This window comes from Uloborus diversus, chromosome 9, assembly GCF_026930045.1.
Source record: "Uloborus diversus isolate 005 chromosome 9, Udiv.v.3.1, whole genome shotgun sequence".
Lineage (NCBI taxonomy): Eukaryota > Metazoa > Arthropoda > Arachnida > Araneae > Uloboridae > Uloborus > Uloborus diversus.
The window spans coordinates 80,078,572-80,103,877 of NC_072739.1; the positions used below are offsets into that span (position 1 = coordinate 80,078,572).

The 25,306-nt window shown below is 31.7% G+C and overlaps 1 protein-coding gene across 1 annotated transcript in view; it reads left to right on the plus strand.

Moving 5' to 3' along the window:
- LOC129230339 (rootletin-like) overlaps positions 1-15,963 on the plus strand; it is an 82,402-nt gene extending 66,439 nt beyond the window's left edge. Inside the window, exons 12-20 of the mRNA XM_054864737.1 lie at positions 974-1,137; positions 5,133-5,300; positions 6,145-6,285; positions 6,691-6,830; positions 8,820-8,949; positions 10,062-10,262; positions 12,069-12,200; positions 13,061-13,240; positions 15,634-15,963. Of these exons, the coding sequence (XP_054720712.1) occupies positions 974-1,137; positions 5,133-5,300; positions 6,145-6,285; positions 6,691-6,830; positions 8,820-8,949; positions 10,062-10,262; positions 12,069-12,200; positions 13,061-13,240; positions 15,634-15,963 (1,586 nt within the window). The remainder of the gene's footprint in view (positions 1-973; positions 1,138-5,132; positions 5,301-6,144; positions 6,286-6,690; positions 6,831-8,819; positions 8,950-10,061; positions 10,263-12,068; positions 12,201-13,060; positions 13,241-15,633) is intronic.
- The last annotated feature ends 9,343 nt before the right edge of the window (positions 15,964-25,306 follow it).

Genomic DNA, 25,306 nt, shown 5'->3' on the forward strand with positions numbered 1-25,306 from the left:
CTCCTGAATCCGACCCTTTTGTCCCAAAATGAGATTAACTCTGACTCCGCAACCATGGTTTTTATTGAGAAATAATTGTTCCTAATATGATTTGTTTTTATTTATACTCTAAAGTTTAAATTTATGTATTCAGATTTTGGCAGATAAACTCGGAGTCCTTTATGTTTCTACATGAGGATATGCAAAGACGATTTTTTGACAATGAAAATTATTTCTTTAATTTGACATTTTATTGTTTTTATTTATTTTGGAAAGTACATTAATTCCTTTTTTTTTTTGGCAACAGGGGGAAACAAAGATTTTTTTTTTCTTTTTGAAAACGGTTAAAGAATTTTTTTTGCAATAGAAAAAAGCGTATTAGCTGCTTTGTTTGAAAGGTGCTGCTGTTTTATTTGTTCATTTATTTATTTATTTATTTATTTTTACGCATTTAATTCTTTATATGAGTGAGGCATATTTTATTCCTAGAAATTGGCTTAAAATATTAAAAAATTATGTTTGAAACAGTTTGCGATCTTAGCTGTTTTTGAGAATATTGATCAGATACTAGAAAGTAGATATTGCTATACGGGAAAGTAGGCTCGTTTAGTTCTAGCCGGAACTTGTTAATAAGTTGTAATTGGCAAATTCCAAATGTACCTAAATTTTTTCTCTACCATACGGATGCCTCATTTGCCAAATCAATTAACTCCATGAAACAAAAGTCGAGAAAAATTATGAAGAAGATAGTGATCCATAGGGGTGAATACGTCCTTGTGTTACATTTTCTGCCATCACATGGTCAGAAATGTACTGAACCAAAACTTTAATATAAATTCACATACTACGCATTGATAAAGCACTATTAAAGCAGAAATGAGGATTTTTTAAAAAAGTTAAGTTAATAGATTCGGCTACTGAGGCATCCATATGAAAAAAATACTATGTATGGATTGACCTGTTATATAGTATTGAAATACCGTTTATATTTTAGACAAAAAAAATGTTGAAAAGGATTTAGCTACTAAAATAGCCAGTATTCACCACCATGAGGAAGTCATTCGCACCCTTGAAAGAGAGAAAAGAAGACTTACAGAAAAAATTGGAAATGCAGAATTTAGTTTGTCTGCTCTGGAGAAAGAAAAAGAAAATTTGCTGGTAAGAAAAAAACCTTTTAAGTGTAAAAGAGTATAATACAGTAGAACCTCAATCAACTAAAGTGATTGGAACCAGACCACCTTTGGACACCTAAACATTTTCAAAACAAGTAATTAAATATGATGCGTTTAATCGTATTGCCTTGATTATTAATCATAAAGCTGTTCGGTAAATATCAAGTTATAAAGCACAATGTAAATTTAGTAAGCCATGATACTTTAATCGTAAACTTAAATCACTTTTGTGAGACAGTGATACTTTACTTTCACATTTTTGAACATTTTCAAATTAAAAAAGATTTAAAAATACATATTTATTTACAGTATTCGAGAAATTTCTTGCTGTGCTTTGGAGAGGGGAAGACAAAAATGCACAAACTATTCAGTTCCAACATTATAAATATTGCTTCTGGTGAACCTTGAAGTGATATTGTGAACTTACCAAAAAATGCAATTCAGAAAATTAAACTTTGATAAACAAGATGTCAGTTAAAAGAGTGGATGATGGAGGTTCTTCTTTTATTAACCTAACCTATAGCCATAATCCTACTTGTACAGTGATTGCTTAGCGTGCAAGGGCCGAATGGCCCATCAACCCGCGGACCGAGGCGCCCTCAAGTCTGAACACCTTTGTTTTGGTGCAACTTTTTTTTCTTTTACAAACCTGTGAATTTTTTTTTCCCTTCCTTTAGAGAACAAGGTTGCCACCCTCTCGAGGGACCCAGTCCACCCTTGTTAGCCTGAGATTGTTTAAACCATCCTCATATAGTGTGCATGAGTGGTCTCATAAAATGAATCGGGTGTAACACATTAAATTATAATTCTGTTGCAGCTTCAACATATACAAATACAAAAGTGACGACCAGCAACAGGCTCTGGGCCCAGCTAGACTGGTCCTAGCCAATTTACAATCCCCAGTGAAGATCAATGGCCCTCTTAAAACTATCTACTCCCTTGCTCATTACCACCTCTTCCGGTAAGCTGTTCCAAGGTTCCACTACCCTGCTAAAATAATAATTTTTCCTAATATCCATGTTAGCCTGAGATTTAAATAGCTTAAAACAATGACCCCTTGTCCTGTTTTCAGTGCTAAACTTCAGCCCAGTAACATCTTTCATTTTAATAAATTTAAACAACTGAATCATGTCCCCTCGATCTCTTCTTTGCTCAAGACTACATTTTTAACCTTCTAAGCCTGGAATCATAATCTAAGTGGGAAAGTTCATTTATTAGCTTGTAGTCCGCCTTTGAACCCTTTCCAATACATTAATATCTTTATTGTATATTAACATCTTACAATAAAAAGTAAGATTAATGAAAGATACACCTTTCTGCTAATGTTTTATTTTCCTAAAATAGATGAAGTTATTAAATTTTCAAATATGCATTATATATTTTTTTTTCAGCTTATCAAATTAATTCTTAACACCTTAAATTATAGGTTTTCACTTTCTAGTCAACATAAAGTATGGATAAAGATCTCAATGAATTTTGATGCATGATTTTTATGAAATCGGGGGGGGGGGGGGGGTTACATTATGTAAAAGATTTTTGTATATAAACTATAGAATTAAGTTCTAAAAAATATTTCATAATTTTTTAAAAACCTTCTCTTTCATTCTATGGGCATAGGTGTTTCTTATTTATTTTATTTTATTTTATTTATTTATTTTTTCGCTTTTATTTAGTCCCTACTTGAAAGATTTCATACAGTTGCATCTTCTTCTTACTCTGCTTACTTCAAATCTCTTTTGTGTAGCTTCTATGTTCAATAAATTAAGTACTTGAGGTAGTAGAAAATATATATGATTTGTGAAAATCAGTTAAGGTATCTTTTGATTAATAAATGTGTAATGATTCTTAAGTTTCATCAAAAGCAAAAGGTTTCTAAATTTAGTTTAAAATTCTGTTTTGTTTATTTAATTTTGCTTCAATTTTCAGTTGATTTTGAATGAGTTTAATTATAAAATAAGAAATAACATATAATTGCAGATTACTGCAGACTTTTGTGCGATTATGCATTGTTATTTTACTTTTCATTTATTCAACTGCATCTTCTTATATATAATTGTGAATTCACTGATCAAGTAATGTTCTAACGTCATCAACAATGAAACTTGTGCCATAGCATGATAGTTTGATAATATTTTTGGTAATGTTTGACATGCAGGGAAATGCTTTATTTTGACAAGGCTGAACTGGATCCGGTAACTTAACTGTTTTACTGATAAGGCTGTCATTTTAGGAGAATGAAAAAAGGAAAAAGTTGTCAACAATGAAAGCTATCTACTGAAGTTTAGGCTTAATCCACTGGAGTTGGGGTTAAAATTTCAACTATCGAAATATTTTGTAGTAAGTTACCACCCTTAGCCAGGGCTAAGGCAGAAATACATAAAATACACCTCCAGCTCAATCATTCCATCCAAGGACTACAATTTCGTGCTTTTTAACACTTATCAGCCCGAAATAGAAAGGAACTGAGCTGGAAGCGGAAAACCTCTTAAAGGAGCCAAGAGAGTCAAACAAACTGGTAGCTAATGTAGAATTAGCACACTAGATGAGTGACCGGAGCAATGGTGTGGTTCAACTCAAAGATTGATGGCAAGGCATGGTATTTTGTATTAATAAATAACTATGCTTTGCCATCAATCTTTGAGTTGAACCGCACCATTACTGCGGTCACTCATCTGGTGTGCTAATCTACATTAGCTACCAGTTTGTTTGGCTCTCCTAAGAGGTTTTTCACTTCCAGCTCAGTTACTTCCTATTCCAGGCTGATGAGTGCGAAAAAGCTCAAAACTGCAGTTCTTGGGTGGAATTTCTGAGCTGGCAGTGTATTTTATGTATCAAAATATTGCCTAACAGTCAATTGCTTCGTTCAAATGTAGAAGCAGTTTTAATCCGCCATATCTTGGCAGCGGTTTTCTAGTTTAATTATGTTTTTAAATGCCTCATTGCTCTAAAAACTGCTCCGGTTATATCTGTACTGAAGATCCTGGCAAATGTTGGCCACATAATTGCTACTTTATAGGAGGGAGGGAAAAATTTTGGCTCATGCAAAGGATTGGACGTGCACTATTTTAACACTGGTAAATAATTACAAAGGATTTCTTTTCTAAAATTAAGTTCAAGTGGCTCGATGCGGAATAAGATTCTAGTTACAATGCACTAATAAATAGAAAATCGCAATTTTTGGAGTTATGTCAGTCTGACTGTAAGGTACAGTCTGACTGTAAGTATTATCTTCAGCAACAAAGTTAACATTTAAGCACATAGATAGAAATCACTAACATATAGTCACAAAATGTATTATTGGAGAAAGTGTGAGTAAAGATCTTTTGTAGAGACTTAAAATACAGGTTTCCATATTTTTAACATTTGACACACAAAAAAAAGGGGGTTATAAGTTTGATGTGTCTGTGTACCTGTATGTGGCACTCTAGCGCCTAAACGGATGGACTGATTTTGAAAAACTTTCTTTTGTTCAAAAGGAGTGTTGATCGAGAGTGTTCATAGCTAAGTCTTTGAATGACATTTATTAATGAAGACATTAATTGAAAACCTCTTAAAGGTTTTTTGCAATTTTTGCAGTGACAAGAAATTGAAATATTTAGTACAAAAATAAAGAGTAATTTTTATCGCGTCTTATAGAATGAGTTTAGAACTTCCATATTATATAGAATTTGAATTATAATGTTTTTTTAAAGCAGGTTTTAAATAAGGCTAAGCGATTCACGAGATTTGTAACCGAATCCATTGTTGGCGGACAAGGAAATTAAATGTAATGATTGAAAATTTTAATCTTCTGCCTGTTTATATTAGTCAACAAATAAAATACTTGTAATTGATTTTTAATAATACAAGGCTTTTAAAGGGATTTTCAATTTTTCCCCTTGATTCCACATTTGGGACCCAGTCGGGGGTTTTTTAAATTTTTAATTTTAGGGTTATAATATGAGGATTTATTGTAAGAATTTCTGTTTTGTTTCAAAACAGGACAAAACAAATGAGATGAAAAAATTTGAAGATGATTTAAAGACTGTCAGCTTAGCTAAAGAAACTGCTGAATCAAAAGCTTTGAAATATTTTAAGATGTATCAAAATTTAGAGAAAGATATTGCTGTGCTGCATGAAACGTTGAATAATAAAACTTTAGAAATAAAGGTGAGAATTTATTTTAATTGCTTTTTCAACCTAGTAACTTAGTGTATAAATTATGTCATAAAATAAATAAGAAACCTGTTCTTATTTCAAGGCTTTTTTTTTTTTTTTTTGATATCTTTGTGAAACTACTTAGCTGAATTGTGTAATCCTATATGTAATACATAAATATAGTAATACTGCATTAAAACATCCGCATGATCTACTATTTCTACTGTAAATCATGCAGTGAGAAATTTTCTTCTCTCTAAAGGTTGAAAACTGCTTATTTGATTGTTGTATTGAAAACTGTATATAGTAGAATGCTTTATGGATGATATTAATTATAAAATAAAGCACTATACTGTCATTTACTATCATTTTCTTTGCTTTAAAATTGGGAATGCTAAGGATATGTTTCTTCACTTTAGGAAATCTATTTTTCAAATGCACATACTACTTTTATTACATAGAAAAACATTATTAATAATGTATTGAGACTTATTATGAAAATTAAATTATTATACTATGAATTTGGTTCCTTGAATTTTTGGGCATTCAAAATTGTATTTGAATGAATCCATACAATTTCTGATTGGTATCGCACATAAAATATAATAAAGTAAACTTATTTTGAATTGTGACATAAAGATTTATTCTTTAAAAGCTATTAACAATGCTCTACCAAAAAAAAGTATGAAATATATTTTATGAAGACTTATAATACAAAACCTTCATTCAGTTGCTGACTCTCAGTTGTTTCTTTGTTTTTATACAGTGACTTAACTGTAGTAAAAATATGTATATAGTGTTATGCTTTGTAAATTTTTTTTGTCAGAAATTAATTTTTACATTTGTATTACTACAGCTTTTAGAACAGAATATTGAGGCAGGAAAGAAAAAACTTCAAGCTTGTGAAGAGAGAAATAAAAATCTATGTTCAACAATAGAACAGCTGAATTTGGCCATTGAAAATCATATAGATACTGAGAAAATGCTAAAAGATAAGGTAAGTTTTTTCTAAGGGGTTAAATACTAATCAATCACCACATTATCACCTCAGGACTTCAGCAATAAAAATACTGCAATCCTTTTTTCTTTTTTTGAAAATATATTTCCTTTTTTGGGGAGGGGAATAATTTGAAACATTTGCTTTTTTCTTCGTTAATTACGAAAAAAAAAGCAGATATTTATCAGCAACAGCACTATTGATTTATTAATTTTCTTAAATTGTACTTGATATTATCTCAGTTTAAAAAAAGCTATAATATTCAATGAATTTTTCTATAAACTGCATTCCTGTTATAGTGTTTGATAAAGGTAAAACTCAAGTAAATTTAAGAACAAATGAATAATTGCAGCATTAAAAGTATTATGGAAATTTTTGTTTTTTCAAATCTGAAACACTTTGCAGGTACACAGCCTAAGTCATTCTTTGTCTAGAAATTCAGCGTCACAACAAAATTTAAGTGAAGAGTATGAAAGTGCAAGAAAGGAACGAATGAAGTACCAGAAAGAAATCTTTACTCTGCAGTCAATGTTAGAACAGTTAAAGTATGTTTTTGCTCGTTATTTTTAGAAACTCTACTTGCATATCTGTTTTATAATGGTATACCTCAGTTATTACAGTTTATTCTTTTTATTCATCAAGCAAAATGAAGTACCTTGATAATATTTCTTTCTTTTTTTTCTTTTTGGTAGTGCATGATTTCTAAACTAGTTACATGTGTTTAAGGACCAAGTAAGAATTTATAGTTTTGACTTATAGTTTTCTTACACAAATTATTGGGGGGGGGATGTAACAATAAAATGAGAGTGAAATGTATTTTTAGGTTTTTGGTTCTACTTATGATAAGTTGAACAAACTTCATTTTTTTAAAAGAACATTTATTTATATTTTTCACTTAATATATACAGCTAGATTATCTAGGAATAGGAGGGTAAATTTTACTTTAGGTTAGAAGTTGGCTGATTGGAGGGAAACACAGCGTAGTTGTAAGGGGAAATCATTCTAAATGCTGTGATGTTTTAAGTGGGGTTCCTCAAGGATCAGTTTTAGGATCTCTTGTTTGTTATTTTTATTCTGGTATTCATGAAAATATTTCTGGAAACATGAATTGTTTTGCTGATGATGTAAAAGTTATGGGGAATGTAGAAAATGAAGAACAAATTAAACAGCTTCAAAAAGATTTAGATCATATTACGAAGTAGGCGGATAAGCTGTGTATGGCAGTTAAAGTTGGGAAATGTCAAGTGCTACATTTAGGTAATGAAAATAAGCATACAAGTTATTATTTACAGGTTTCAATCATTAGTCGGTCAGAAAATATTATTAATCTAAGTGTCTTAATAAATCAAGACTTCCAGTTTTGTCAACAGTGCAGCTTGCAAGTAACAAAGCCAACAGAATGCTTTCGGATAACAATAGATATATTTCAAACAAATCTAAGAAGGTTCTTCAGGCTTTGTATTGAAGTTTGGTAAGATCTAATTTGGAGTATGCTGTTCTGTTTTGGTCTCCTTATCTCAAGAAAGATCTTTCTTTATTGGAAAGGATTCAAAGAAGGACTATTAGACTAGTAAGAGGACTTATTGATTTAAATTATGATACCAGACTTCAAAAGCGTAATATGTATAGTCTGGAGCAAAGGAGAGTCATAGGGAACATGATTCAGTTGCTTAAATTTATCAAAATGAAAGATGTTTATAAGTTACATTTTTGCACGAAATCAGAACGAAGGGTCATTGTTTTAAGATATTCAGATCTCGTACTAACCTGGAAATTGAGAAATATTACTACTTTAGTAGGGTTGTGAGCTTTTGGAACAGCTTGCTGAAGGAGACTACAATAAGCAAAGGGGCAGATAGCTTTAAGAGGGCCATTGATCTTCATTGGGAACTAATAAACTGATTAGAACTAGCCTAGCTGGGCCAAAAACCTGTTGCTGATTGTCATATTTGCATTTGTATTCATATATTTATTAAATTATCTTGTTTTTACTGCATTCAACAGAATAATTAAACTGTTGTTTTTCAGTGTGCATTCTTTATATTTTTTATATCAGTCAAAAGTATATCAGTCGCTTTTAGACTGGTTCCCAAACCTCATAATTCTTTTTTTTTTCATTGGACCTAACATGTTCTTTTTTTTCATGAATTGGTGTCAAAGTCCTCCTTTTCATAATTTCCAGTGAAAAAGTAAGGAAATAAAATGAAAACCCCAAATAATGGCCGATATTTTCCAAATTCTTAATAGACATCGTCAATTTAGTTACAACTGTTGAATAATCTATTCTACTGCCTTTCTAGAGCTTTTTTTGAAAATTCAATTATAAAACTTCCATCGATGTTAAAAATTGAAAACTAGCTAATTTTTACATGTTTCAGTTTTTTCAGAAAGCTTAAAAAAATATTTACTGAATTGTCTAATTGCCAATGGTAACCTTTTCATTGTGTTTTTTTTCCCGATCATTGCATTCTTTTTTCTTTTTAATCTGTTCAATGATTTTCATCATTAATCGTGAACTATATTTCTTCTTTTAGATCTACATCTGAGGAATTCAAACTTAAAAACAGAATCCTCAATGACGAGCTAGAAAATATGCGAAAAAATCTGAGAATGAGTGAATCAGCAAAAGAAGAATTTTCAGACCAAATCAAACGTTTACAAAATGTAAGCTCAAAGTATACATGCAGTAAAAAACATTTAATATGATCACCAAAGGAGTTAACAAAATCACCTCATTCAGGTGGTCACTTTGCCAGACAAAAGGAAATCGACAATCTTTTCATAAAACTGTACTCAAAAAATGAGAAAATAAGGGAATTTATGTTTGGAATGCATTAAAAACGTATCTGAAACATATTTAACATGCATCAACTTATCTGTATTTCCATCAATTCTAGTTATTTGCCTCTAATATTAAATGAACCACGTTTTTTTGTGACTAATACAAAAAGCATTCGCAATTTTTACTTTGTGCTCATTATTTTTATGTTAAAATTACGTAAATTTATTCTGAATTTCATAACTTTTATTTAATTTTAAGGTAAGCAATTTTTTTATTAAAGTTTTTTTTCCCTTTTATTTTAAATATGAACATCTTGCATCATTCGTTTATTGTTTTTCATTTCATTCAACATATTTAGATAATTGTTTAAAGCAGTTGGCCTTATTTTTGTACACATTGCTTACATTTCAAGGTCTGAAGATAACATCTTCATTTTCCATTAAATCATAGAAAATGAAGCAAGTTTCAAAAACTTTAGACATTTATTTTTCATTTTTATTTTTAAGAACATAAGGTGTTTTTTTTTTCTTTTATGCTATTTAGATTGATTAAATTGTCACACAGAGGAGCCAGGGCAGCCAGTGCTTGGGTTTTCCTCCCAAGATCTTAGTTTTTTAATAGATATTGACTTCTTGGAATTTTGCTTGAAACTCTTGAGTTTAGGGCTTTATTGATGGAAAAATACATTTATTATATATGCTCATGATAAATTATATTTTCTTTGAAATATAACTTTTTGGCTAAGCAATAAATTCCACTTTCAAATAAAATTGGTAAGGTCTGAGGATTAAATGATTTCTCATTGTCATTCTGGTACTGGAAATTTTAAATTCACCCAGTGTATATGTATATATATATATATATATATATATATATATATATATATATATATATATATATATATAGATAGATATATAGATGTGTGTGTGTGAGTAAATTTACTTTTCCATTCAAATTGCTTGTAAATGGGACTTTCTAATTTATATCATGACAGGATCTCGTGAAAGCCAAAGATTCAGAAAAGGAAGCTCTAGATCAGGTCAATAAACTCAGAGAACAAAAGAAAAATCTTGAAATAAGAATGACAGAATTGAATTCATCTTTAAGAGAGGCTAGAGCAATGTATGAAGTTAAAGAAGAGATGTGTGAAAAATTAGAAATGGAAGTGGATATGATGCGCAGTGATCTAAATAAAGTAAGTGAAGTTTTCTTGCAGACAAACACACATACCTGTAAATACAGCAGGACCTTTACATAGAGAGTCTACTGCATATAGCTGATGGAAATAAACAGGGACCCCCCCCCAAAAAAAAAAAAAAAAAAGAAAAGAAAAAAAAAATTATATGGGTTACATGTTATAGTTGATGAAAATAAACTGGGACCCCCCCAAAAAATTGTATGGTTTAATTTGATATTTTCTTATTGTTAAATACTTTGAAGAGCCAAAACATTATGACCACCCATAACTTTTTCAAAGAACTCGTCTGGATGACGTGGAGACCACATGATGAGGTGGAAATGGTATATAACTGGGGCTGGAGAAGGTAAGGCTTCAGTCGAGCACTTTCTTTTGCAAGTTATGGGAAAGCGTAACGATCTTAGCGAATTTGATAGAGGGTAGATTGTGATGGCCTGGAGACTCGAAACGAGTATCTCAGAAACTGCAAGACTGGTAGGTTGTTCCCTATCTGTCATTGTTAGTACTTATGCAAAGTGGAAAAAAGACGGTGAAACCAACAGTAGTCCTAAAGATGTTGGACGGCGATGCGTCATCAAAGATCGTGTCAGAGTCTAGGCTGCTTGTTAAAGCAAAATCGGAGGCAGACAGTTGATCAACTAACAGCTTAATACAATGCAGGTGCAATTGGCTGTGTTTCCAAACACACAGTTCAGCGGACACTGTTGGATATGGGACTGCACAGCAGACGTCCCACTCGTGTGGCTCTATTGACCAATCATTATCACCAACTACGGCTGCAATGGGCCAGAGAACACCGAGACTGGCCCTTGGATGACTGGAAGAGAGTTGTCTGGTCTGAGGAATCGCGATTTCTTGTTCATCACGTGGATGGTCGTGTCAGGGTTCGCCGTCTTACAGGTCAACAGTTGCTCCCGTCTTTTACCGTTGGTCGTAAACAAGCTGGTGGTGGTGGTACTATGATTTAGGGGACTTTTTCCTGGCAGGCTCTGGGACCCTTAGTTGTGATAGAACATACCATGAAGGCTGTAGTCTACTGAACATCGTGGCAGATCAGGTGCACCCGTACATGACGTTGGTCTTCCCTACTGGAAATGGCTTATTCCAGCAGGACAATGCCCCATGTTACAAAGCTAAAATTGTGCTGGAGTGGTTCCAACAGCATGATAAAGAATTCCAATTAATGCCCTGGTCACCAAATCACTGGATTTAAATCCTATAGAGTACATTTGGGATTTCATGGAAAGGCAGCTCAGAGCTGAAATATCACCATGTCAAGATATCTCAACTTTGCATGACCACTGTATTAACATTTGCTACAGTCTATCTCCAGACGTCTACCAAGAGCTTGTGGCATCCATGCCAAGGCGAGTCGCAGCTGTTTTGTGGGCCAAAGGTGGCACAGCGCGTTATTGACTGGGTGGTCATAATTTTTTGGCTCATCAGTGTAAATGATTAAATATATGACATTGGTTGCCAAAAGAGAGAAAGAAATCGTGGCCCTTTTTCAGCCTCATGTAAACAATTAAAATAAATAGATGTTTTGTGATGTTTTATGATGAGACTTTTTGGGAATGTTTTCAATCAAGAATTTGCGCCATTATTAATTATGACAAATAAATCTAAATAGAGAAAAAATAGTCAGCTTTGCTATTGACTTAGTAATTGTCAAAATTTTTATCAGATTTTTTCAGTGGATTTTTTAATGCTTATTTATTTGAATAATACTGAGCTTTTATTGTTCAATTACTTTTCCTCCCACTATCATCTTTTTATTCTTACTTTCCTACATGTATTTTATAGATTGAGAAAGAAAAACAAATGACGAGTGAGTTGACTGCTAAGTCGCTAGTTGAGAAAAGTTCTTTGGGAAGGACTCTAACTAAATTAGAAATAGAAAATCAGGCTTTGCAGATAAAAGTGCAAAATTTGCAGGTACATTTATTTACTTATTCTCTCTCTCTCTCTCTTTGTGCTTTTATCCAATAATTTGTTTTGTACACAGATTTGAAAAAAAAAAACATAATGTACTTTTATTTTATTTAAGTTTAATACAGTTTATTAAATTTATTATGCGAAAGAGTTTCAGTTAACATAAATTAATAGTAAAATATGAAAGATCTTCAATGTATCAATAGAGATTAAGTGGTTTAAGCTGACTGTCAATCAGGAAAGTATTGAGCCTAGAGGATTTCTAAACTTTAGTAAATGATTTTAGCAGCAGTGGTATAGACAGAAAATTTTTTTGGAAGAAGAGAGAGGTTATCTGCCCCTCCCCCCACCCCACACCCCTGATATCTCTGAGGGATTTCTGCCTTTCAGGGGGGGTTTCCCCAAATCTCCCCTCAAATACGCTACTGTTTGCCTCTGCAACACCATGAAACATTTAGCTTTTATTGTATGTTTTTGCGTTTGACTCGATATAATTATTGTTTCAATAGCATTATATAACGTGCAATTCATATTTAATATGTTGGATAAAAAACAAGATTTTTCACTTACAAGTTGTATAACTGCAAGAATATATGTAACTCAAACTTTTTATGAATATTATTTTGAGGTTCACCTCCATTCTGAAGTCTTGGTGTGAGGATATAGCTGGTATCATATCCTCACACCAAGAATGCACACATGCTTTGTGTAAAAATAAAAATCAATCCAAAAATCAATGGGACACCAGTTGTATGTTTATGTGCTTTTTAAAGAAAGGATTCATATTTTACTGATAATTTTAATAATTTATTCATAGTTAAATTTTAAGAATATTTCTAACATATCCTGTTTAAATAAAACAGGCTCAGTTGGCTGAATTAGAAGAAAGACATGCTCAAAGAGTTAAAGACTTTTTAGATAGCCAAAAACTTGAATCAAAGTTGGAGGATGAGAGAATAAAGAGGGCCTTAAAACAAACACGACAACTGATGGAGGCCAAAGAGAAAACTTACCACCAAAAAGTTTTAGGATTAGAAGAGCAGGTAACATTGTCTAAATTTAAGCTTTTCATTTGTTCATAGTCAATGGTCATAATTTGTAAAATCTGTATCAGTCTAGTGCTAAATTTTTATTTGCTTTATCTTAGCAGCCAATTTGAACTAATAAGCATTAATAACACCCATAAGCAAGGGTTAAAGCAAAACTGTATGCAAAATACCGACAGCCCGGTTATGACATCCAGAGTTTCGTCTTTGTATGGACGCAGCAGTCTGGAATAGTCAATAACCAAGCTGGAGGCAGATGTTCTCACATTGATGCTGAGATTACCAACAAAGTGGTTAATAGAATTAATTTAGCACATCAGGTAGGGACCAAAAGCAATAGTGCAGTACAACTTGAAACTGAAATTAAAAGTTTAGTCTCTTATTTGTGTGCTAAGCTAATTTTAGCCACCAGTTTGTTAATAATCTTAGCTTTAAGGAGAGAACATCTGCCATGAACTCATAACAAGCACGAAACTGCGATCTTGGGATTTATGTCGGTATTTTGCATGCAACTTGAACTAACAAGAAATGGGCTTCATAAATGATTTTTTCTTTTTAAATTTGTTAACTTATAGTTACTATACTTTTAGCCTTTATAAACATTTAATAAAAATAATAAAATATTAAGGAGTCATATATCGGTTATCTTTTTATATTTTTGCAAGATTCACTAAAAGTAGACTTTTCTATTTTGGGTTCATATATTTTCATAAATTTATATGTGTTTTAACTTTAATTTGGCAAAACAAATGCACAGAAAAAAATTGTGATTTTTTTTTTTTTTTTTTTTTTTTTTCCACTTTTAAACTATAATTAAAATTTGTTAAAAAAGCTTAGTTTCAATTTTGCCTTTAATCAAATTATTTCTTATGACCTTAAGAACCCTTATTCTGCTCTAATGAAATGTATTTATGCACTGATCTTTAATATTTAATAAATAACTTTTTGTTTGTGTCACTTAGTATACCGTTAAACAATAGAAAACTATGGAACATTATTGATGCTAATTATATTTGAAGATTAAATACATTGTTAAGGTATCAATTAAATGCTGTGTATGACTCAGAAATTAGGGAAAAAACTAGATATTTGTAAAGTGAAAAGAAATCGTATGATTCCAAGAAATGAATAGATTTTTGAATATTTTACTGTTTATCTTGACAAATACATAGTATCTTATGGAACAACTTTTTAAAAATACATGTTTGTTCAAAATACATTGTGAAATAACATACATACTTATTTCAGTGCCTTATCTATGGGAGAGCAAGCCAGGGCCCTTGCTGTGGGGGGCAACTTATAGTGGGATGAAAATTTATTATTTTTTTTTAATCTGCTGAAATTCAATGTAAAAACTTGAAGGATGGTGGTTAAGGGGCCCAGTTTCAAGATTTGCCCCAGCACGGAAGAATCACTGACTCATTCAAATACTTTGGTTGTTTTGTTGTTTAACTATCTTGTAATACATCCAGAGTAAGTGATGTTAGCAGTCGGCCCAACCCATCTGTAGGAGCCCCCTTGAATTGAAGGATTGAAGTAGTCATTGAAAATAATTTCGGGCTATGCTGGTTGACTTTGCACCATTTCAACCTTTTTAGTACATTCCAGTCAAAAAAAATTAGACCCAGTACTGCAATCTCCTGCAAGGTCATGAAATAAGTTTCCTATTCTTTATTTTACAAAAGGAAGTACCAATATTGTACACAGCTACTTTCATCAGTCAGTAATTCTAAAGTTACTGTTTGGAAACTGTTTTTGAAATTCTTGAAAGTGCTCTTCCTACATCATAATATTCTATGCAATATTACAAAAGATAAAAATTTTATGATATTGTGAAATACATTATGAGTATTTTTAAATGTTTAGAAACTGTTTTGCTGCATTAACGTACCACTGCTTTCATTAAAATTATTTATTTATTATCCCATTTTTCACAGGGCTCAAAGTAATAGCTGGTAGCTCAAAGTAATATCTTTGAGCCAGACTAATATTTCATTTTCAAATGGATTTAATATTTATTATTACATATATTTTTAAATTTTGGATAACTACAATGGTTTATGGGTGTTTCTTCTGTATTATATTACCAAAAACTCAAACTATGTGTGGGGGCAGTTTAAAATAGAGAAATGGAAGCTGAAACATACCCAGATTCGCTATATTTTATTTAGGCAATTTTCTGAGATTTTGAAGCCTGGTCACTATAGCCCCTGGGGATACCCAATATTTCAAAAGTAACTTCCAGCTAATTATGTTAAATTTTAATGACATGAAGTTTCTTTATCTGAGTTATGATGCTCCTTTTTGATTATATTTTATCTATCTTTCATTTGTTTAATCACTAGTAAGATTTCAACATGTTAACTACTAAAAGCCCTTTCTCCTTTTAGATTAAAGTTCTGAAAGAGCACTTGGAGAAAGAAAAACAAAAATGGCAGCGATATCATGAACGCTCATTACACACGAATTCAAACATCAACTACTTACATTCCGTCCTCAGTAAATCCTTACAAAATGTATCCGAGGATCCACAAAAGTTACTGCCAGAAGCAGAGAGACTGGATCTTACTACTGAGATTCAATTGAATGCTTCTGGGGCTTCAATATCCACTCCATCCAAGTTCAGTCGCACACCGTCATTCATTCATCACAAGGCATCAACCCCCAGAATAGGGACCCCCCTCTCCAGCAGACGAAAGCTTGATTTCTCCAAAACATAGCACATGTTCATTAACTTTCAATTGCATATCAGCATGCTTTCATTTATAATTATTTTATCATTAGTGCATTGTTTTTAAAGTGATGTAATTAGTGAGTCATAATTGTTTGTTAAATTGTTGAAATTTTGGTCCTATCTGAGAATGTGTTTTTATAAATTTTGTTTTTTTTTTCCAATTTGAAATGTTAATTTATCATCAATACTGGGTTCCCACTCAACTGAGAGTTGAATGAAAACAATAATAATAAATAAAACGTCCATCTTTCTCTTTTTTCCATCATCATTGTATCTTGGGAAAGAAAAATTCCATTCACTAAGTAATGTATCTTAAATTTACAAAAAAAATGAAATGTTTGTGTTAACTTTTTTGTCTGTAAAACTTGACCTAATAAGTGAGAATGTAAAAAAAAAAAATCTAGTGAAAATGAAGTTTTCTATATAGCAAAAAAATAGTACATTCAATCTACATATATGAGCTTTTTGATGTAATTTTGTCTAGTCTTAAATATCTGTAGTACTAAAATTAACTTACATTACTTCAACCTTAAAAAAGAGTGATTACTCAAAATACTGTCCCGAAACATTATCATTTATGCATGTCCATAAACTTATTCAAATTCTTACAAAACAGAAGGATTTAAATTGTCTCCTGATTTAATGTTTCTGTTTTAAATGTTTTTTTTTTTTAATTGCTTAACTTTCAAACGATGAAAACTTGATTTTAAATTCATTAATTAAATTCTTTCAGTAAGACGTTACTGTATTTTTTTTAATCCGTTTTGATTCTCTCTTTGTAAATAATTTCTTATTTCAGTATTATCATACTTAAACTATTTTGTTAATTATATTTATTTTAGCTACTGTTTTTTTTTTTTTTTTTGGTTAACCTTGTTATTCAGTATTATGTTGTTGATTAGTAAAAAGATAGGTTTAATATACATGCTTGATGCTTGTGTTAGCTATTTACTACAAGAACAAAAGTAGTCATTTATAAATATGTGTTATCCTAAAATTATTAGTTTAAAAAAATTATTATTTTTTATAGACACATAATTTATTTGTTCTTTTTTTTTTCCTTACACTATGTTTAATATAAGTTAAAAATAAATCCATTAGATATTGGTCTTCTTTAAAGTAACTTATCGTTTCTTAGTTTCTGTTTCATAATTTAAGTTGTTGTGTGGGAACCCAACTGTTTTTGTGTGGGAACCCAAATGTTACTATTCAACTGTTTATTATTCAGCTTGTTAAGTTTTTATCTATTTTTAAGACATTCCTTAAAATTTGTTGGTGATATCATTCATTTGAATTTCACGTATTGTACAGTCATTAGCATAATTAGTTGCTTTTTATGCATTTTTATCTCCCATTGGAGTACTTTTGTATGAAATTTTTAATGACTTTTTTAATTTTAAACTATATTGTTTTGGGGGTGGTAGAAGTTGATGTAATTAAAGTTTCAAATCTTTGATTCAGTAAATCTTTGCATTCCAGTGTATTTTAATAAGAATCAAAAACAAAGATTTGAAGAATAAAAATACAAGAGACAGCTATCAAAAAATGAGATATACACCAGTGTGCAAAAATTAAGGATGAGACGGTTTTTTCAATATAACTTTGTACAAAAGCTTTCCAAATCAACACATTTAATACCGTAAGATCCCCAATACGTAAGGACATGTGTAATGTAAGCAACACTTACTAAAAGAGAAATCAGAGGGATAAAAAGAAGCTTTATTGAAAAAGTAGCATGGAGCGCAATGCGACTGAAGGCTGAAACATCCCTGTGATGGATGTCCAGCAAGAAACATCCGGTCTTTAGTAGGGGATATGATCTCCCCCGACTGCTAGGCAGGTTTCACAGCGTCTGCCCATGCTGAGAATGTGGGTGTCAATGAGTGGTTGAGGCATTGCTGCCCATTCGTCTTGCAGCGCCAATTGAAGCTCCCGAATTGTTACTGGTGGTAAGGTACGAGCTGCCAAGCGTCTGCCTAGAAAATCCCATACATGCTCGATGGGATTGAGATCTGGAGATCGTGCCAGCTAATACATATGTTCAATATCCTCACTCTCTAAGAGCAGTTCGGCAGCTACTGTGCGGTGACATGGTGCATTGTCGTCCATGAAAAGGAACAGCGGACCCATAGCGCCTCTAAAAAGACGCACATATGGAAGAAGAATCTCGTTACAATAACGAGTCCCGTTGAATGAACCTGCGTCGAAGATGTGAAGGTCTGTACGACTACCAAGCAGGATGCCTCCCCAAACAAGAACACCGCGACCTCCATACCTGTCCCTTTCAATGATGTTTGAGGGGTGATGGCGGCTTCCCCGCTCTCTCCAGATGAGTATAGCGATGTCGATCGATGTGTAGTCGATCTGAGTAGCGATGAGAATCGCTACTCAGACTGAATCTGCTCTCATCTGTAAAGAGTACTCGTCCCCATTCATTGTCTCTCCAGTTCCGGTGTTCCCGGCACCACTAAGAACGCCTTCTCCGATGGGCAGGCGTTAGAGGTACACACCGTATAGGGCGTTGTGCAAACAGACCACCACCGTGCAGTCTTCTGGCTACGGTAAAACGCGATATCGGTCCTCCAGTCGCCTGTGTCGTGTGTCTAGCGATTTTTCCCGCTGTCTGCCGCCTGTTTCTTCTGACCTGTAAGACAATATACCAGTCATCTGCGGGTGTGGTTCCTCGTGGACGACCACTACTGAACCCCCGGATAGCTGTTCCTGTAGTTTGAAATTGTCTCCAAAGTCGTGAAACGATGCTGTGAGCAATTCCGAACTCTGCAGCCACACTTGTCACACTGCAGCCTTCCTCCAACTTCCCAATGATTCAACCTTGGGTAAAAGCATCCAGATGTCGTCTAACAGATTGATTATTCACCATTTCTTGCTGAGGCAGAAACTCAGTGTGATTTTAACTGCTATACGACGTGCAATCTCTTTGCCAGAAATACTGATCTTACACCGACAATATGCTTTATACTACTCAGACACTCCCCCATTACGTCTGCCTGCATATCTGCGCATATGCTACCGTACATCACCTTACCTAATCTCCGGATTGGTCTTTCTGTCCGCTCTGCCTCTTCGTTCAGCTGATATGCTAATTTTTCGACTTCGTCCTTTATTTTTGCACACCAGTGTATATAGGCTGCTTAAGTATTTCAACCACACAAGAGAGTGATGTAAGTAATTGCACTAACCTTGTTCATGATTGATGGATCAGGACCACAAATTTTTTCAGCTATGTAATGTTTATTTGCATTATATATATTTTCAGTCTTCATACATTTTTTTTTTTTTTTTCACTTTTACATGTTGCAGTTAATTAGAAAAAAAAACAGACTTTCCCTTTTACATTCTTTTTCTTTCTTAGAACTTCTGTTTTGCCAAACATTAAGTTGGATAGTGAAGACTGACTAATTCAAAAATTTTATGAAATAATATTTGCTTGATTTCTATATTTTCAAGTGCATTAAATCTGCTGCCAATGTATATAAAATCATAAATTGTTACATATTATATTCAATATCTAAACTTAAAACCAATTATATTTTTTTAAATTCTTCCTAAAATTTATTTTTCACAAGAAACATTATACTGAACTTTTGCCACCTCTATTTGACTAAACTGCTGATGATTTTGGTTAAAAAACTAATGGATTTATGCCAGTTTCATGCATATTTAATGATAGATGTTTCTATAGTTTTATATTTAAAGTCCCCGAAAAAACAAAACAAAAAAACATGCTGTTAATTTAATGCAGAAGTGACTTAACTTGCTTGCTGTAAATACAATTTTAAATCCTTACAACTATTTTGCTTATGCCTTTTATTTATCATAGCAATGCAATGTGCTAAGAAGAATGTGCCTTCATAAAAATAAAATAATAATGATACAATTAAAAAATTGTAAATGCTGATGATAAACCCAGAATGTTTTTAGAAAAATATATAAAATCAGAAAAACATTTGTGCAATCTGAGTGAAGCTGGTTATTAAATACAAGACTTGATTACAATGTGAAATAAGCTTTTAATGCAAACTGTAAGACAGAGTGCACAAAGTTTGTATGAAATATTTTACGTAATTTTTTGTTAGATTTAAAATTCAGTCTTTTAAGTTAGCTTTTTGAAATTACAGTAGAGTCTCGAAAATCCGAGTCCCAAAAGTCTGAGGTTTCGCTTAGTTCGAGGCGTTTGGTTGACAACTTTAGGGTATACTTTTTACAGACAAAAAATACTTTAATCTGAAAATCGAAATATTTTGTGATGTAGAACTTTCCTAACAACATACAAGAAGGTAATAACATGATAGTGAAAGGTTTATGTCAATAAGAGTCACCAAGAAATATTCATTGGTTTTGAGGTTATTCATTGGTTGTTAGAGATAGATTAAGAGATGCCTTGGAGAAAGTAAGAAGTTGGTTGATTCAAAAAATAACTTGAAATCAAAACATTGTTTTGCCTCAAAAAACGAACAAACATCTCTTTTAGAATATCCGATTGAAATTAAAAAGGGAAGTGCATATATACGAAATTTTCTCCTTCTATGACTAACGTTTTTGTGTTATATGTGGTTCCTACGTACGCTCACACATAGACACAAATGTCACGACAAAAATCATCAAACGTTATTCGAGAACAATCAAAGGGCATTTTTTGGTTTCTTGAAAATTGACACACAAGCACATGCAGACATCAAAAAAGAAAAAACAATCAAGACTCGTTTAGGGTCAATCAAAACATAAATTTTTCTTGAAATTTGAGTGATAAATTTTTCGAGGAGACAATATTTCCTTTTCATAGCGGAAGAAGTAAACAGTGCATGTCCTTATGTAGTCCATAGAATGTTTCGGATAATCCGAGTTTTCAGTAATCCAAGATAGCGTGAGCCCCAATTACCTTGGATTTTCGAGACTCTACTGTATATGAGATTCCTTTACAAAATTTGTTTAAGGACAAAAATTATAAATATGAGTATATAATCTAAGTTATTATAATGCATTTATTGGCTAACTTTATTCTCTCTTTTGAGAATAAATATTTAGTCATACTAAATTTTTTCTTGTGAAAGTGGCTGTTGACTTAAATTATATTATTTTATCATTTAATTATTTATTTTTATTTTTATTTATTTATTTATTTTTTGCTATTTTGGTAGTGCACATTTTATTCTTTTAGCATGTTGTTAAATCAGCATTTTAATTTCTTTTAATTTTAAATTCATTTTTACCTTAAAACACCATTTAAAATTTTAATTCTAATTAATTTTTTTGTAAATTAATTAGAATTAAATTTTTTTCTTCATTACTGAAATCAATGGTGCCCAACTTTTTTTTTTTTATATACCCAAGGGCCACATTTGATACTAAGATCACTTTTGTGGGCCACAACCACGTAAAATTGAAATATGTATCTTTTTGTATAGATCCTTACTATATGCTTAATTTATTGATACGAAGTTTCCGTCTGCCTTTTAAAAACCAATTTCTAACTATTTGGCTATAAATTAGCAGCAATCAATTGTAAAATCATATAAATACTATCGGTTGTTTTGGAAGGTTTTAGAATATATTTGTCGATTTGTGACACTGAACATAACAAATGGGCACATGGATCGGCTTCGCAGGCCTCATCTAGGCCATGGGCCGCAGGTTCGGCACCACTCAAATTATCCTTATGTACATAATAGCAAATTTACTGATCAAGTAACACTCCCTACATCACCAACAATGAAACTCGCGCCAGGGCATGATAATTTGATAATATTATTTGGTAATGTTTGACATGGCAGGGAAATGCTTTATTTCAACAACTCTGAACTGGATCCGATAAATTAACTGTTTTACTGGTAAGATTTATTTTAGGAGAATGAAGAAACGAAAACGTGGTCAACAATGAACGCTATCTACACGAGTTTAGGGTTGATCCACTGGAGTTAGGGTTAAAATTTCAACTATCAAAATGTCGCTAAACAGGCAATTGCTTCTTTCAAATGTAGAAGAAATTTTCCCCCGTAATGCCTTGACAGCAGTTTTCTAATTAAACAATAATAGTAAGTTTGAAGTCCAGTACATCACTAGAGAGTCTAGTTAGATTTTAAAAGAAAAGGTAAAGTTACATTTCATTTAAAAAGGCTTTTTTTTCTCAATTCAACGTTTTTATAACATAAATAAAATGTTAAATTGAACAGTATTTTAATATTGAAAATTAAATGGGCATTCCATTTAACATATCGAAAGTGATTTAAAAAGGAATTACGCTTTTTATATCCGGTTTGCAATCAGTTTGAATTTATATCTGTTCGCTCTTACTTTTTGAAACAGATATAAATGTTCTTGCTTACACTCTGATTACTTTGAAGAGAACAGTTCTATTGAAACTTTAATTTAGCTCCCCCTTCCCCCTCGTATAAATTTTAGCGTAGAAATTCGTTTATGTAAGTGCCAAAAATGAAACACATTTTTTAAAAATAATTTTCAAGGTTTGCTGTTTATTTGTGTGCATTTTTTATTTCCTTTTTTTTTTTTGTGCTTAGTTCTTTGATTATTGTCATTCTATTGTGTTTGCCACTGAAAAATGTGCATGGGACTGCTACTTTTGTGTAGCAAGTGCCTTTTGCATCAAGTTCTGCATATGTCCATTCTTATGCATAAACAATTTAAATTGTAAACTATCAAAGGAAAAAAATCTTCATGCATTCCATTTTATTTCAACTCTTTCACATTATACATTTCAAGTGCCTTAACTAAAATTTTCTTAAAATTACATATTTTATGAATGTTAGGTAAATGAAAACTAGTTTATTGCCATGTAAATATGGTAAAGGAAGTAATTGATTATATTAATACATGTGTGGCACAAAATGTTTAAATTTCTATTTCTGTAAATATGCTTAACAATATGTTTCTTGGAAAATTTTAATGTACATGTATATATATGAATAATATATATTTACAACACACAGAAGATTTATGCTATTAAAATGTGTTTTTACTTTGTGATTTATTTTGTTTGATTATTTCAAAATCACTCTTACATTACTTTTCTTGATGAAAATCATTTTTTACAGCCAGTTCAATACTGCCATAAGTGCAAATTTGTAATTTCTGGTTTTATGTCAGTATTGCATGTTGGACTTTGAAGTAAAATAAAATTCACTTGATTAAGTTCAATTACTGTACATAATTGTTTAGTTTTAAATTAAATGTTACATTAAACTTTGCCAAGTATAAATTTATTTCACTTTAGAGTCCAACATGTTATTAATGCTGTACCGCCATAAAATCAAAAATTGAAATTTTTTTACTAATGATGGTTTTGAAGTAGAATGTGTGATTTATATCAGATGTTATGAAACCATCTTATTTTCTTGATCATAAACAACTCTGCAGAAATGTATAAACAGCCATTAATTTTGATAAAAACTTTTTTAATGTTAAAAAAACCATTATTGTGAGTTCCAGTCCTTACAGCATTTACCAAACAGATGTCCTTTCATCAGAATCAGTACCAGCAAACCTGAGATTAATCTAATGATCAATTTAGATCTTTATGCACCTGCTTTTCTTTTCAATTCATTTGTTCTCTAAGAAAAACCTGAGACATAAGGCCAGAGACTCCTTCAGTAGTTTTGTGAAAATGAAGTTAAAAAACTACAAATTTAGACCAGTTTCAGTGATGTCCATCGTTAGAAGTTTTAAAGCATGTATGCAGATAGTAAAGCCTGAGAAGCCTCAACTAACTGCTAAAGTTATAATCAAAAGGTAAGTTTAAAACAATTGTTCATAGATTCTTTTTGTTTTATAAGATTAAAGTTTATTTTCAGAACCTTTGATATTAATTTTTCTAATGATTAATTTATTATGAATAACTGGCACAACAAATTTTGCCTAAATATTTTTTAATGGTGAAGATATTTAGTATCACTTTATCATCAATACATAAACCTTAGTAAGTCATGCAACCTTTTAATCGAATTTGTGGGCATTTTTTTCATTTTCCCGGGTGTCACCTGTCTGGGGGGTGACACCCAAAGTGGAATTGCAATTTTCTGAAAAATATAAAGCTAAAATGCATTTTTAAGAATGCAAATTTGAAATTTTTTATGGAGGAACCCCCCTTTCTTCCACCCCACTATGTGGAGTGAATATTATACTCAGGATTCAGTTCATATTGTCAGTACTTAGACTGAATATTGTATGAATTTCATGCTTGCGTAAGATAATAAAACCTTTTTTTTTTTTTTTTTCTGCTGTGTGTATGAGAGGGGGGATCTGTCTTTATCATGAATCATACTGAGCGATTGCAAGCAAATATTGCAAACGACCCCTAACCACTCATCACCTATCCAAGATCTATTCAATTTCGGCTCATTATATCACTGATATAACTTTTTGAATTTTTAAAATATTGAACTAAAATTTTATTATGAGTTGGAGAATCTAGTTGGGGTTTGGATTATAAAAATTATAAATTCCTATCTTTTGTGCATGCGGAGAGAAAAATTAATTGCTTTAAATGCCCATATTTTATTAAATTTCAACATTTTACTTTCAAATTTCAATATTATACTTCTTGTGTGCTGTCACATTTTCTGAAAGTTTGGTAAGCTTTGATGGAAAACTTTACGTGTTATGAGCCAAAAACCTTCAAATAAAATTCATAGTTCTGAGAGAAATGCTTATACAGTCGGATCCCGACTTACGCGAGGGATGTGTTCCAAGATCCCTCGCGTAAGTCGGAATTTCGCGTTGTGGAACAACGTATGTTTAGAAATTTTTTTATAAGCGTACCCAATTATTTCAGACATGTGTTAGCACCCCTCAAATTGTTTCAAACCATTTTTTAACTATATATCACCGTATCTTTTATTAAAAAAAACTGATTTTTTACTGTATTTTAGAAAAATCGTTGTTATTTAACATGATTACTGTTATAAAGCACAAAATCTATGTTCGATAAGATACATGTACTTAAACAGTAGGGTACTTACATTAAGTACATTACTGCCTTTTAATAGCACAGAATAGTAGATATCGTAATTTTAATTATAATTTTTAAAATTATGAAGATGAGAATTATGCAGTGTGGGAACATCCCTATTTCTGGCCTCGCTTATATTTTCATGTTTGTATTTTGCTCAGACTCTACTCTGCAAGCTTCACTGTTAAGATTAAAGTGCTCATTTGGGAGCCATTCTGTTTTATCAACGTTCATATGTAGAAGGAAAAAAAAACTGTTAAGAATCAAAGCGGTTATTTGTATAAACAAAAGCAAAGCGTTGTTTAGACCAATACAGTGTGTGAACTTCCGCTTTTAGTGATACTAA